The sequence below is a fragment of the Lemur catta genome, chromosome 10 (genome assembly GCF_020740605.2).
Source record: "Lemur catta isolate mLemCat1 chromosome 10, mLemCat1.pri, whole genome shotgun sequence".
NCBI classification, from domain to species: domain Eukaryota; kingdom Metazoa; phylum Chordata; class Mammalia; order Primates; family Lemuridae; genus Lemur; species Lemur catta.
In genome coordinates this window covers 17,908,381-17,922,247 of record NC_059137.1, presented here as the reverse complement: position 1 = coordinate 17,922,247, position 13,867 = coordinate 17,908,381, and the positions used below count along the sequence as shown (strand labels likewise).

Sequence of the window (13,867 nt, the reverse complement as noted above, 5' to 3'; positions counted from 1 at the left end):
AGCCACTGCGCCCAGCCAAATTTGATTTTTTTTAAAGATCACTCTGGCTACTATATAGAGAAGGGGTTGGCAAACTTTTTCTGTAAAGGGCCAATTAATAAATATTTTAAGCTCTGCAGGCCAGATACTCTCTATTGCTAATATTTAACTCTGCAATTATAGAGCGTCAGCAGCCACAGACAACACATAAACAAGTGAGTGTGGCTGTGTTCCAGCAAATCTTTATTTATGGGCACTGACATGTGCATTTCATATAATTGTCACATGTCAAGAAGTTATTATTCTTCTGATTCTTTTCAATTATTTAAAAAGAAAAGTAAATAGGCTTATGGGCTGTACAAAACCAGTCCATGGTCTGGATTTGGCCCATAGGCTGTATACCATATGGCATAAAGAAAAGGCAGAAGATGGAGAGGCAGCAGGAGACCAGCTAGAAGGCTGATGTGAGACAGGAGTGTGGCTTGTACGAAAGCAATGGCAATGGAAATTATGAGAGGTGAATACTGAACATCATTTTAGAAGTAAAACCAATAGGACTGGCTAACTGGAAGGATGAGAGGCAAGGACAAGGAAGAGGGGGCTCCTTAGCTTGAGGGACCGAGTGAATAACAGTTTCATTTCCTGAGATGGGAAGATGTGGGTAGAGTATGTCTAGGGGCAAATCACACATCAGTAGTGAGAACCAGGACAGAAGAGGGAGACACACAGGGTGGCTATGGGTTTGCAAATTAGGTGGTGGTGGTGGTACAGCAGTGAGCTTAGCTGCCTTCCAAATAAAACACAGGATGCTCAGGTCAATTTGAATTTCTGATAATCAGCAAGGCATTTTTTAGTATAAATATGTCCCAAATATTGCATGGGACATACTTATACTAAACAAGTTTTCATTATTTATCGGAAATCCAAGTTTAACTGGGCATCCTGTATTTTTATTTGGTAAATATGGGAACCCTATCGAGGGGATATACGCATACAGAAAAACAAAAGGAATATATCTAAGCCTGAGAGAAGATAGTAACCGAGCTAAGTCTAGGAGTTGTACAGGTGCATCAGGCAGGGGAAATGCATTCTATCCAGACAGAAGAGCATTCCCATTCCGGGAATGTGGATGGGGCTCAGAAATGTGCATGCTGCCCCAGAAATGTGCAGGGCATCGGGGAGGCTAGAGCCTCAAGATAGACAAGGAACACCAAGAGGTGAGGGCCGAAGAGCTACACAGAGACCACTTCGCAGAGATCCTCCCAGGCCGTGCCAAGGAGTCAGTACACTTGTTAAAGTACAGGTTCCAGGGCCTCTCCCCAGGTGTTCCTGCAGCTCTGGCTTTGAGAACCTGGGCTCTAAAATGATTCTGATGAGTAGCTAACTTTAGGAAAGGCTGGGGTAAATAATCTGGAAACTTTCCCACCTACAAATCCCGGGAACCGGGGAAGTTACTGCATCTCTGAAAGTCTTGAAAAGAGTAATGGAGGTAATCAGAGCAAAGGCAGCACAGAGTCAGCGTGCAGCCTCCCGTGGGGCATCCTTCGAATGGAGCTCTGTCCATGTGAAGGGAAATGGGAGGTCCCGAACGTTTGTCAAAAGATCAGCCCTGCTCTGCTGAGTCTGGCACCTGGCTCTCACTGGGGCTGTCTCTCAGCTCCGAGCAAGTAGACCAAACGTCTCCCTGTGCCTTTCCTCGCCACCCCACCCCCTTCCCTCCTCCGCCCACAGCCACCACTGAAATGATTCCCCCAAATGCAACTATGACTGTGACTGGAAATCTCTTTACTGCTGATTCTGCTAATGGAAATGTTCCTTCCCTTTTCGGCTGCTTGCAAAGACACTCGTGACTTCCCTGGGTGCATGAGAGCAAGGCTTTGTCAGCCAGCTGCCACCAGAAGGGAGAGGATTCTGCCCTGCCTGCTCCCCCAACACCCACCTGCCTTAGACTCAGTCTCTAAGAGCTTTTCTGTCCAAACTGTCCTCAGACAACCCCGGAATCTCCTGCTTCCCCCAGCTCCAGGAGAATGAGCAGAGAGAGATCAATGGTCAATTTCATCCTTCTTTGCCTTGCTAGGGAGGAGGGAGGGAGAGATGGAGGAAAGGAAAAAGCAGAACAGTCTGGAGTGGGAAAAGGGGGAGGGGAAAGGGAATTCACCTTCATTATTTATTCATCTCTCCACCTCCTTCCAAAAAAAGGATTCCAGGTGGCAAAGAGGCACAGAGCCCAAACTGTGTGCCAGACGCCATGCTAGGTGCTTTGCACACACTATATCCATCAGGATCACACGGCTTAGTGTACAGAAAAAAAAAATTGAGCACAGTGCCCAGCACTGACTAAAATTTGGTTGATGGAGGGCACTCCAAAAATAATTATCACAGCAACCCAGAGACGTGACTATTATGTTTTCTTGCCTTTATTGATGGGCAAGCAGAGGCTCAGAGAGGTGGCATACAGAAGTCTAAAGTTAGCAATTAGTACATCCAGGATTCAATCTGAGGCTTTGGTCCTCAGACCTGGGACAGGTCTCACGCCAGCATGCTGCCTGCATCAAAGGACCTGGGCTAGAGACTGGACTGTGCTTTGGATTAGCTGGAGGACCTTGGACGGTGCATTTCTCTTGCTAGGTAGATGAGGGGGTTGGGTTGGATCTCAAAGGCAATATTTTACCTAGCTGTAATATTCTAGAAGTATACTTATTTATTTGGATTTTTACAGCATCCTTATTTTACACACAATATAGACCCCATCTTCCAGGTAGGAACACAAACACAGGACAACGCTGCCAAGTAGCACTAGCTGGGCAACACTCAACTTGGGGCTGAGCAGAGAGGTGACAAGAAAGTTCACCTGGTCAAACTGTAGCCACATCTCAGACCACAGATGCCCTGACCACCTCTAGAAAAAGAACAGAGAGCTTATTTAAATTCCTCAAAGGACCAGATCACAGGTCTCCCAGTATAACACTAGGCACAGCATAAGGTGGGACATCCCTAAGAGTTGGGAGGGAAGAAGAGAACAGGGAAGAGAAGAAGGAAAGACAGGAGAGGGAGGAAAAGACCAAAAAGGCACAGAAACAGGAATTTGCTTATCTAGTAGGTCCAGGGATAACCAGGGTCTCTAGAGAGTGCGAGAGGAGGCCTGGTGCTCTTTCCTGGCATAGCGACAAGAAGCGAGGGAAGGGGCTGGGGAGATGCTGCGTCAGCTCCTGGCAGCACAGAAAAGAGGTGCTCGGTCCCTCGGGCCTGTGAGCCTGTCACACCTGAAGTCCCCACATAAGAAATGTCTGCAACTTCTTGGCAATGAGAAGAGGAAAAGATAAGAAATAAAATAGGTTGTAAGGAGACGAACATTCAAGAGCACGCCTTGTTCTGTGCAGCACGCAAGGCAGAGAGATCCGAGGCTGCAAATGGGTTTGGATGGAGCTTCGCCGCGTAACGGCTGTGTGATCTTGGATATTGTCCTTAACCCCTCTGAGCCTCAGAGCTCACCTATAACATAAGGTGAACCACATCTGTCGCTCAACAGTGGAAAAGCTGAAATGAGTTAACAGATGGACCAGCATGGCACCTGGGTGATAGTAAAGTGCTCAGTAAATGGTGGCTGTTTTCATAGCCTACCCCATGCCAGGATGACAAGGTCAGTGACCTTACACCTCTGGAACTCCAGCTCCTCCCACTCCCGGTTGCCCAATTTCCCTTCCCTAAGATGGGAGGAAGACAGACTGGAGTCATTAGATCTGGGATCTGGCTTGGTGACCTCAATTTCCCCATCTTTATATAAAAGCATTTTGTTTAGATGTCCTAAATTCTTTCCATTTCTGACACTAGGCAATCCCAGAACCATGGTGTATCGTCACCCCAGAAGGTTCAATGCCTCTTTGTTTACCATGAAGCAAAGGTTCTAATCCTTTTTCTGGCTTCCAGGCTTCTCAAGATAAGGTCTTACCCCAACTCAACACTTTCCTCTAAGCAAACTGTCTCACTACCCATCCTACAAACACCCCACAATAATTAAGAGACAGGAGAAGGCAGAGGAAATGGCTATGGGAGCTCAGAGGAGGGAAGGCTCTGTGTGAGAGGTGACGTTTGTGCTCAACCTTAATGGATGAGTGGAATTTCAGCCCCTCTTCAGTTTTGTCCGCTATGGATTCGGGACGAGACTTGGCAAATCTGGGGTTATAGTTCCCCAAGATCTCCTGAACACCTATGATGTGTCAAGCATGGGGTGAGTCACCGCAGCCCCCCCAGAGGAAGAAGGTGCATTCGCTGCTCACGGGGTGCACATGCAAGCGGCGTGAGACACATGAGGGGACACACAGTGTAAGTTCTGCTCTCACTCTGCTCCAAAACGCCAGCACCTCTCTCCAAAACAGACTCCGCAGGCATTCCTGCATTTATGGCTGCTCCTCTACAGAGCAGTCTGAGTAATTCTTTTGAAACATAAGTCAGATCTCGGTGCTCTTTTGCTTAAAATCCTGCAGAGCTCTCCATTTCACTCAGAGGCAAACCCAAATCCTGGCAGTAGTCTGCACGGCCCTAGTGACAGTGGCTCCCCTCTTCCTCTCCCCCTTCCTGTCCTGCCTGCCTCCTCGTTCACTCTACTCTGGCCACACTGACCTTCACGCTGCCCAGGTGTGCTCCTGAGTTAGGTCTCTGCTAGAGCTGTTCCCTGTCTGGAATGTTCTTTTCCTAGATATCTGTTTGGCTAACCCCTTCAATCTCCTTTAAGTCTCTGTTCCAATCTCTCATTCTCCATAATCTCCTCTCACTCTATCCTATTTAATATTAAAACTGATCTTCTTATCTCAGAACTTCTGATTCTCTTTTCTGTTTCATTTTTTTCCCTTTTTTTCCATAGAATTTATCATCTTCTCACATACCATATAATTTACATTTTATGTTTATTGTTATTGTCTCTAACACATACACACACACCGATATAAGCTCTCCAAAGGCAGGGGCCCTTGTCTTTTGTTCTCTGATGTATCCTAAGCATGCAGAACACTGCCTGTCACACACTGGTGCTCAGTCATTCTTAAAGAACTAGCTATTACTAGAGCAGTCTTTATACTGCTGCATAGTGGGCACGAGGGTCCTGAGTATTCAACTCCAATGTGAAGAGGTCAGAAAAGGCTTCAGAGATAAGCTGACACTTGAATTCAGTCTTGAGAGGTGAGAAGGAATTTTCCCAGGGGATGGTAAGGCAGAGGCATAAGGATAAGAAGGCAAGGTTCTCAGTATAGGACACTCTGGCAGAGTGTGATCATGGACCTCGTACTGCAACAGGAGGGTTCTGAAATTCATCATCCTCAGAACAATGGGGAGCCAAGGAAGTGCTTTATAAGAGGATGGCCATTATCAGATTCGGGCTTTTAATAAAATCACTTTGTCTGCAAGTACAGAGGATGGATTAGAGAGGGTAAGACTAGAGGTAGACAGACCAGTGGGTTGACTGTTGAAATTGCAGTAGAGAGATGTGCTGAGGCCTGAGACCACCAAGGGCTGCAGCAATGGAGTGGAGAAGTGGTCCCCCTCACGGTAAAAACCCTGACGGCTTACAACATATGACATCCTTGTCACATTTTCACTCACAGACTGGGCTGCTTTTGTGTTTCAGTATGCTAGTAAGGAAGCTACAAATATTTCAGTCTTGAATCTTGCACTGTGCAATCACCACCCACTCCTTTTCCATTCAAACAGGAGGTCTTTCTGAGGGCTATTGTCCAAAAGAAACAGACTCATAGAGAAAAGCCAGTGAAAGGAGAGAGCAAGTGCGGGAGAACAGAGCACGTCTTGCTGCCTGCCTCTTTCTGGGGCAGAAAGGCTGTACGCTTTGCTGCAAGGAAGGAACAAGCAGCTCTCTTTCGCTATAGTTAATCTTCTGTTGCCACTAGCTGGTCAGTATGAGAACTTGGGAAAGTATCCACTCTGGAAAAGAAGCGCCCTCCTAATGCTGCTCCACCCAAGGTTAAACCTGACTCTTTTTTTCCTTTCCTGGGAAAGAGCAAATTTCTCCCTCCCACCCCCAAAGGCAGCTAGAGGGAAAGGCAGTGAGGCTTCCTTCTCCCCCAGAACAAAACCATCAGCTCAGGTGCTTAGGAGAGATTGCAGCCAACCGATTGGATACTTGGACAAGAAAACACATTCAAATTCCCTAAGAAGATTTTTCTCCTTAGATTTGTAAATTTCTTGGCAGGGGGAGAAGGAAAGAGTGGTATCTCTTTCCTTTTTATGATATTGGACCCACTTGCAGACAGTGAGATATGTTTAAACCCAATGCCTCCTGTGAGAGGTTTTGTAATGTGATGGAAAGAGGCATGGACTAGGATTCAAGACCACTGGGTTTAAGTTCAAACTGCATGCGCTTGGGTGGGTTTCCTTCCTCCTCCGGGCCTCTCAATGTTACTATATAAATGGAGAGCGTAAATTCAAGCTCCCTGAGAGTATGATTCTGGGATCCCATCAAAGTGGATGGTTGTGCTAATAGTTTTGAGGACTTCACCCAAGAGGTCACTGTCAGTCTCCATCCTCTCCTCGCCCCAGCACACTGGTTCCCATTGTCCTAAGACAGACAAGGCCTAGTGAGCAATGAAGCAAGGTGAGAAGCAGGAGGCTTTGCCTGCCAGAGACCTAGTTAAACCTCCTGCTGCACCTGCTGTAAATTAAAATCATAGACTGCTCTTGCAGCCTGAGGGTCCAGTTCAGGAAAATAATCAAGCCCTGGGTCACACCAAAGCTTGCAGAGCCTGGCTGTCTCGGCTGGTCTCACTGACTCCCCAGAAACGGCAAATCTGGTTGGCCTTGACGAAACCTGAGCCTCTCCTACAGCTGAAATGAATCCTCCTCTCTCCTGCCCCATCACCCTCTCAGTAACATAGTACTTTTTAAGGGAAGACAACATATTTCTCCTTGCCTTGAGTATTAAACAGGTTGCATCAGCTTTGAGCTGGCAAGAGGTGGGCTGGGGTATGGAGAAAAGGGAAGAAAACTCAGATTAGAGACCACTAAACACCCCCCACCTTATTTACAATGTCCGAGAAACCTGGACCAGGGTGGGACCTTGAAGTTGGTGCGTGACCTAAGTACCTCATTCAGTAATAGGTGACCTGGTGTCCAAATAAGGACATAACAATATATCGTTTAAACCTAGTTTCGTTTCACGACATCAAATTCTCTCTCTTCTCCATCCCAGAATCTTTCTCATACACACACAGAAAAGAACACTAGAATGTTAGTATAGTCAGAAACCCCTATAGGAGACATGACTATTTGTAACCACTATTCCTCTGCCCAAATAAAGGACATCAAACTTCAGAATCAAACCAGAAACCAAAAAGGGCATATAGTCCATACATCTGCAGGGCTTGGGTCCTTTCTCCAAAGGCCTGCCTAATGGCTGTCTAGCGTCTGCTTCAACACTTCTTACAACGTGACTCCTTCGGCCATTAGGGGTCAGTATATGGGGCGGTTGGGCAGCTCCATGGGACACTCCCGTGGGGCTCAGCTCTGTTCTCTTAGTACTTGCACTTTTTGAACATTCCTTAGAATCAGACCCCTGCACACACTTGGGGGGTAAGAAAAAACATTCCGAACTCTGTGCTGACATTGGAAGGAAGCTTCTCCACCCCTAGGTGGACTGCTCTTCTTAGGCTAAACTCCATGCTCCCAGCAAGTCTCCTGGCCAGGTGCCTGGCCCCTCACTCTTCTCGGGGGCTTTTTTCTTTGGGTATCCATTTTTATCCACATTTTAAGAAACCTTTGCGGACCTGACAAAGTTGGCATTTCAGGACTTCATCTCCCAGGCCATCAGCTTCTTGCAAAGAGCATCCTGTTGGGAGAAACCTTCAGGACACTGCCGGCTCTATTCATGCAAGTGCACTTGAAGACACACTACTGAATGGGTTGTCCTTCTTCACACTCCCTCCCCCACATACAGAGCACACTCTTCTCCTGTCAGGTGACATGGCAAAGCAAATTACTAAAAAATGTTGACAATGAGCGCTTACTCAATTTGATCACTTTTTCCCCTTTTGTGGAATCAAGGCAGATAGATGGTAAACGGTCTGGACTGACCACTACTAAGCACAGAAAAAAGGATGACATTTCCCGACCTGTGGGCATGTAAGCTAAATCCACGAGCAGACTCCAGGGCTGGCTGGGGGTAGATGAGGACTGGGTTCACCTCAGAAGCCCTACGCTGGCATTTGCTCCTGTTTAAATTCTGTCATTTCTATCGGTCCTTCTCAACAGCCCCATGTTACTGGTGTAGGAAAACAGACAGTACAAAGCAAGAGGAGCTCGTCAGAGTCACAGAGTAGGTCAGGGCACTTCAAGTTCATAGAATCTTTACACCAAAGGATTATTTTAAGGCTCATCTATCCACTCATATTACAGCACAAAGAACTGAAGCTCTGGGGGATAAATGACTCGTTCAAGGTCACAGTGAGCCAGAACTGAGATTTCCAGATCCTAACCAACATTAAGTTCCCAGGCTACATTTTAGCATTCAACTTCTCCTCCATTTGTCTACTAAAACTTCCAAAGCCTAGCTCAGGTTCTTTCTGGTCCAGGAAGTCTCCCCAGGCTTTTCCAAATCCATAGAGACATCTTCCTTCTTGGATGCCACAGAATGTATCATCTCCATCACTCATTGGCCTCAATAAATAGAATGCCCTTTGACATCTCATCAGTCATGGAACTTTGAGCTGGCAGGGTCATTGGAGGTCATTTAACTCATGCCTGATTTTCCAACTCATACATGTCAGCTCACCAATGTAGCCCAAGTTCCTTTGGAGAAAGGTTCTTGTCTTGTTGATGACTGTTATATCTCTCTACTCAGCACCATGCCTGCATAAATTGCAAATTTAGTTCAAAATGCCAGTTTAGCAATTACCAAGGATGTAGGTGTCTTGCAGTCTGGGATTCCAGATCCAGGTCTGCCATTTATTTACAGTGTGACTTTGGACTAGGTGCTTGACCTCTCTAAGAATGCTCCCTCACCTGTCCTATGGGAATAACAGTAGTGCCTTCTCCGTATATTTTATGTGGATTCATGATACAAGGCAAGAATAAAGCTCTTAGCACCACATTAAGGATTCAAAAACTATTTGCTATTCCTTAATCATTTTCAGGGAGATTCACTTTGTCAATGTTATTGACTTACAATCAGATTCTAAAGAAGTGGCCCCGGCACAGAAACTTGGGGAATCTTTCACATCTGAGGGAAACTTCCATTCTACATAAAGCAGCTGAAACTTGATGGGGAGAAGAGAAATGCAAAGAGGAAGAGACCTGAAAAAAATCTTCCTTTCAGTCTGGGCATTCACAAGAGAGGCAGAATGAAGGGAGGCAGGGCCAGCTATGAAGGTGACTTTGGTGCATGAGGATGGTAGGCAGTTTGTGCAAAATGACCTTGAGGTCTCCCAACTGGACTTAGAGTAAAATGAGAAATCTACCTTTTATTTGTTTGTTTGCCCCCTTTTAATGCCAGGGATGCTTTACCACCACCAACTCCGGGCCCAGAACCCAAAGCATGAGCCGAGGGCTTTGTCAGACACCATCACCCCCTAGTGGTGGCTCTACACTCCCCACTATCGGCAGAGTTTGGCATTTCCAAACTTTGCCTGCCCAGCTGTGGCACTGGTCACCTCCAAATCCCCTGAACTAACAAGCTAATAATGAAAGACTCGCCCCACTCGCCAGAGACACACGCAAGGCAGGATGTTTAAAAGGTTTGGAGATGGGACGAGGCTGCCTTGGGACCCTGGGAAAGAGATGGCCATAAAGGACTCATAGTATCATCCCCTCCCCCCACAGCCACCATCAACCCTCATTTCCAGCCAGCCTGGCCCTCCCAGAGCTCATTGTGCACTCTGTGTTTACACACAAACAGTCGAAGACCAACACAAATAAAAAGCCCACGTCTCCCTACACAGCTCCTGCTATACCCGGCCATCTGGTGACTACCTCGCTAGCCAAATCCCCATTGGGAGTGCCTTGTGCTGCCAGTCCAGGGCGCTGGGGAGAGAAAGAGGAGGCAGGAACCCAATTTCCTGCATGCATCCAAAGGCTCGATGCTGCCAAGGAGGACAGCAGTGGGCCACTCCACGGGGCAGGCAGTACCCAGCCACCAGGCTCAGTGGCTGTGCATCACAGAAGGCAGAAAGCTTCAAGTATAAAATGCCAGGAGATTCTCAAGCTGATACATGAGTCCTGGGGGATTGAAGACTGGCAGTTCCTCACTCACCTTGTCCCAGGCTCCCAGGCACCCATCCCCTTTGAAAGCCGAAGTTAAAAATGGCAAAGATTGCCAGCTCCAAGAATTCTGGGGCACCTTTATAGCTAGTTGGACTGGGTCCTCCACATTCTTGGGGAATTGGAATGCTCCGGGGTCCTCACTGCCAACTCAGGCCATATCCAAGAACCCGCTTCATTTGAAAAGCCTGTTTAAGGGGATTTCCAACCCTCATCTCTCAGGGTACCCTGGAGTAGAGAGACCTCAAGGGTAAAGGGAGAAGGGTAGGATTGGACGTGGTAGTGAAGGGACACCTTCTGTTTCTCCGAAGGACCCTTCCCTGCGGGGAGGCGGGAGGAGCCAGCGGTGAGCCCAGGGTTAGATAGCGTCCTGAGTAACCCAACCTCCCCCTCATCCCCTTCCTTGGACACGGGCAGCCCCCCAAGTGCACGTGGGAAGGGCTACTGGGGTGTGTGTGTATACGTGTGTGTATGTGTGTTTTATGTGCGTTGCACGCCAGACGCGACGCCACGGAAAAGTCCCCGGGGAACCTGCAAGGCGCTCTCCCGCCTCGCCTACCAGAAAGCTCCCCATGCTCGGGTTACAGCCAGCCCGGGGGGAGCCCAGGCACCCCCGAGGCTCAAGCTCGGACCAGGAGAGAGGGACTGGCACTCGCTCAAATCCCCAGAGGCAGCCAGTAGGAAAGAGGGAGTGGGGGAGTCACCAAAATACATTTTTAAATATCAGGGCTCCGAGGAGAGTGGAGCCTGGTCCATTGAGTACTATGTGGGGCTTCTAGGGTGAGCAAGCAGTTAACCTTGGAGGTTCAGGCTGGGATCCTAATGGCGCTGAAAACGAAGGCCAGTCACCCTGCGATGCTGACGCCAGAGCCGGATCCCGCCAAGGCTCGGACCCCCGGGGAAGAAGAGCTGGGGAGTCTCTGGGCGAGCCCCGACGCCTTCCAGGCGCTGTTGTTGGCCAGACTCCGACAACCAATAAGGCCCCGCGACCCCGAGAGGGGAGGGGAGCGAGCGATCAGCGAGCGCGGGAGAGCTAAGGGGGAACAACATTTTTGTAAACGTTCTCCGAGATAATTAAGCTATCAATTACCCGGGTGGGAAATCAGCCGAGCTTCGCACAGCTCCACCGAAGGGCCGACTCCTCCGGGATTCGAGCCGGGAACCAGCAGGCAGCAAGCTGCTGGCGAACTTTCTGATTAACTTTTCGGTTTGAGCCCCCCACCCTCACCTGTTTCCTCTCCTCTCCTTACTGTTATTAGCCCAGTGAGTGAGCTGCGAGGACAAACCTGCTCTTTGCTGGGAGGGGGATAGAAATAGGAAGGTGATAACGGAGGTAGAGGGAAAACCCAAACGTGGAGACCTTGGGCTCTGAATCCCAGTCCTCAGAAATCGCTCAAGCCTCTCCACCCAAAGATGGCCAAAACTGAGGCCCAGAGAAGGAAAGTGACTTAGCCAAGGTCACCCAGCCCGTGTGGAAGCCGAGCTTTTGCGGGCTGGGTGAGTCTACATGGAGCCACTCCGCTCCAATTTTCAAGAAAACCTATCTGGAAGGGAGGGCCAACAACTCTGAGGCGAGAGCGAGGGGGCGGCAACCGCGGGCAGCCAGTGACTGTGCCCGGAGGAGCAGTGGGCGGCTGGACCGGGAACGGGCTTAGGAGCTTTGATCGGGGGGCTGCCCCGGCCTCTAGACAGAGCACACTCAGCGACTGGGGGTCTCCGGCGTCCGGGATGGATTGAGCAGACAGAGCTCAACGTCTGGGCTGAGGCAGAGGGACAGGTCCCCACTGCGGGAGGGCTGGCACGCCCCCGGGCTCCCGTGCACGCTCTGCAGGACCTCCGGCCCCACACTCCTTTCCAACCACCTGTGCGACCTCCGGGCCCCTCAACTGCCCTCCGCCAGCCCCACTCGGGGCAGCCCGGGGAGGGGATCCCCAGGGCGCCCCCACCCGTCCGGCCTCACTTAGGGGGCTCGGGTTCCCCGGGATTCCGCGGGTGCCGGCGCCCAGGCTTACCCAGGGTGAAGAAGGGCAGCTCCGTGTTGTCCAGGTCGTCCTGCACCGCGATGCGCCCCGGCAGCTCGTTACGCACAAAGAGCAGGAGGCGCGACTCGGCGGCGGTGCCGGCAGAGCCGGGAGAGCCGGGGGACGCGGCGGCGGCCGCCCCGGCCCCGGTCCCAGCCCCCGCCCCGGCGCGGGCGCCGCTCCATCCTATGTCGCTCTCCCGCAGGGCGGGCAGCGTGGACACCGTGACGGTCTTGAGCCTGCATGGGCTGTCGGGCTCCCGTGAGGCGGCGGCGGTGGCGCCGGCCAGCAGCGGCGGCGGCAGCAGCAGGAGCAGGAACAGCAGCAGCGGCGGCGGCGGCGGCGGCGGCCCCGGGTGGAAGCGGAGTCTCGGCCGCCCCCGGAGCCCCGAGCCGGGGCCGGGGCTGCGCCGGGCGCCGGCGGCGGCCATGGCGGGAGGGGCTGCGGTGCTGCGGGCGGCGGCGGCGGCGGCGGTGGCGAAGGAGGAAGAAGAGGCAGCGGCGGAGACGGCGGACGCTGAAGCGAACCAGGACGCCCGAGCTAAGGAGCCGAGAGAGCCGCTCTCCGGCAGCCCCCGGCTCCGGGCTCCGCCTCCCGGCCGGCCCCGGACCGCCCCCCCGCGCCGCCTCCCCGGGCCCAGCCGCCCGCCCCCCGTCTCCGGCTCCCCGACAGACCCCGAGCGTTTCGGAGGCCCCGCCCGGCCTCTTGCAAGTCCCAGTCGCTCCCTCCCCTTTCCCAGGATCCCCAATGCCGCCCTCACGAGGTGCTTAAGCCACAACACCCCTCCTCAAATTTCTAACACTTGGGGCCCCCCTCCCGTCCCCCCGATCCCCCCGATCCCCCCGCTACTCCTAGCTGCGTCCCACTCGGCCCAAACCAGAGGCTGCTCCTGGCGGGGTGGGGGGCGGGGGGTGCGCCTTAACTCAGCCTCGCTCAAGGCCCGCCTTCCTGGAGGTAGGGAGCACCCCTGGATGGCCACGACTTAACTTTGTCTCCCTTCAGGCCCAAGAACAAGTCCTGCCTTCAGTCCCCTACCCATTTCTAGTTCCTGAAATAACTTCCTGCGGCCTCAGAGCCCCCTTCCCTCCCACTTCCCCGCAACTCACGCATTCATTCTCCCACCGCCAGGATCCCCGGCTCTCCCCTCCACCCAGGCCTCAGTGGTTGCCCTCATCGCTACAGGACCGAGGGGTGTCGATCTCCACCCTCTGACACCGCCCCCCGCCCCCCACCACTCCAGCCGGCTGCTCTGGCCCCCTAGCTGCCGCCCTGCGAGCCAGCCCACTCACGCGCTTTTATTTTGGATCCCTGCTCCCAGCTTGGAGCGGCTCTACTTGGCTGCTTCTGCTCTCTGTGTGAAATTCCTGAAAAGGGTGCGAGGTACAGACCTACTACTCTGTCTGCTTCAGGCTCCTTGGGCTTCTAGATCCTCTGCCCAATTCCCGGAGGATGGGTCTGCTCCCCAATTCTTCTGCCGCAGTTCTTCTAGATTCACGCTGAACTGTAAACCTAGGTTCTCGGACACTCTTGGCCTTGGGCTGATTCTGTCTCTGACCCACACACCCCATACCCTCCAGGAGCTGTCATCTCCGCTAGGGTCCTGCTTATGC

The 13,867-nt window shown here is 51.6% G+C and overlaps 1 protein-coding gene across 1 annotated transcript in view; it reads right to left on the bottom strand.

The window, feature by feature from the left end:
* ASTN2 (astrotactin 2) overlaps window positions 1–12,687 on the bottom strand; it is an 808,895-nt gene extending 796,208 nt beyond the window's left edge. The window contains exon 1 of the mRNA XM_045563087.1: window positions 12,249–12,687. Coding sequence (XP_045419043.1) covers window positions 12,249–12,687 — 439 coding nt within the window. The remainder of the gene's footprint in view (window positions 1–12,248) is intronic.
* Between the last annotated feature and the right edge of the window lie 1,180 nt (window positions 12,688–13,867).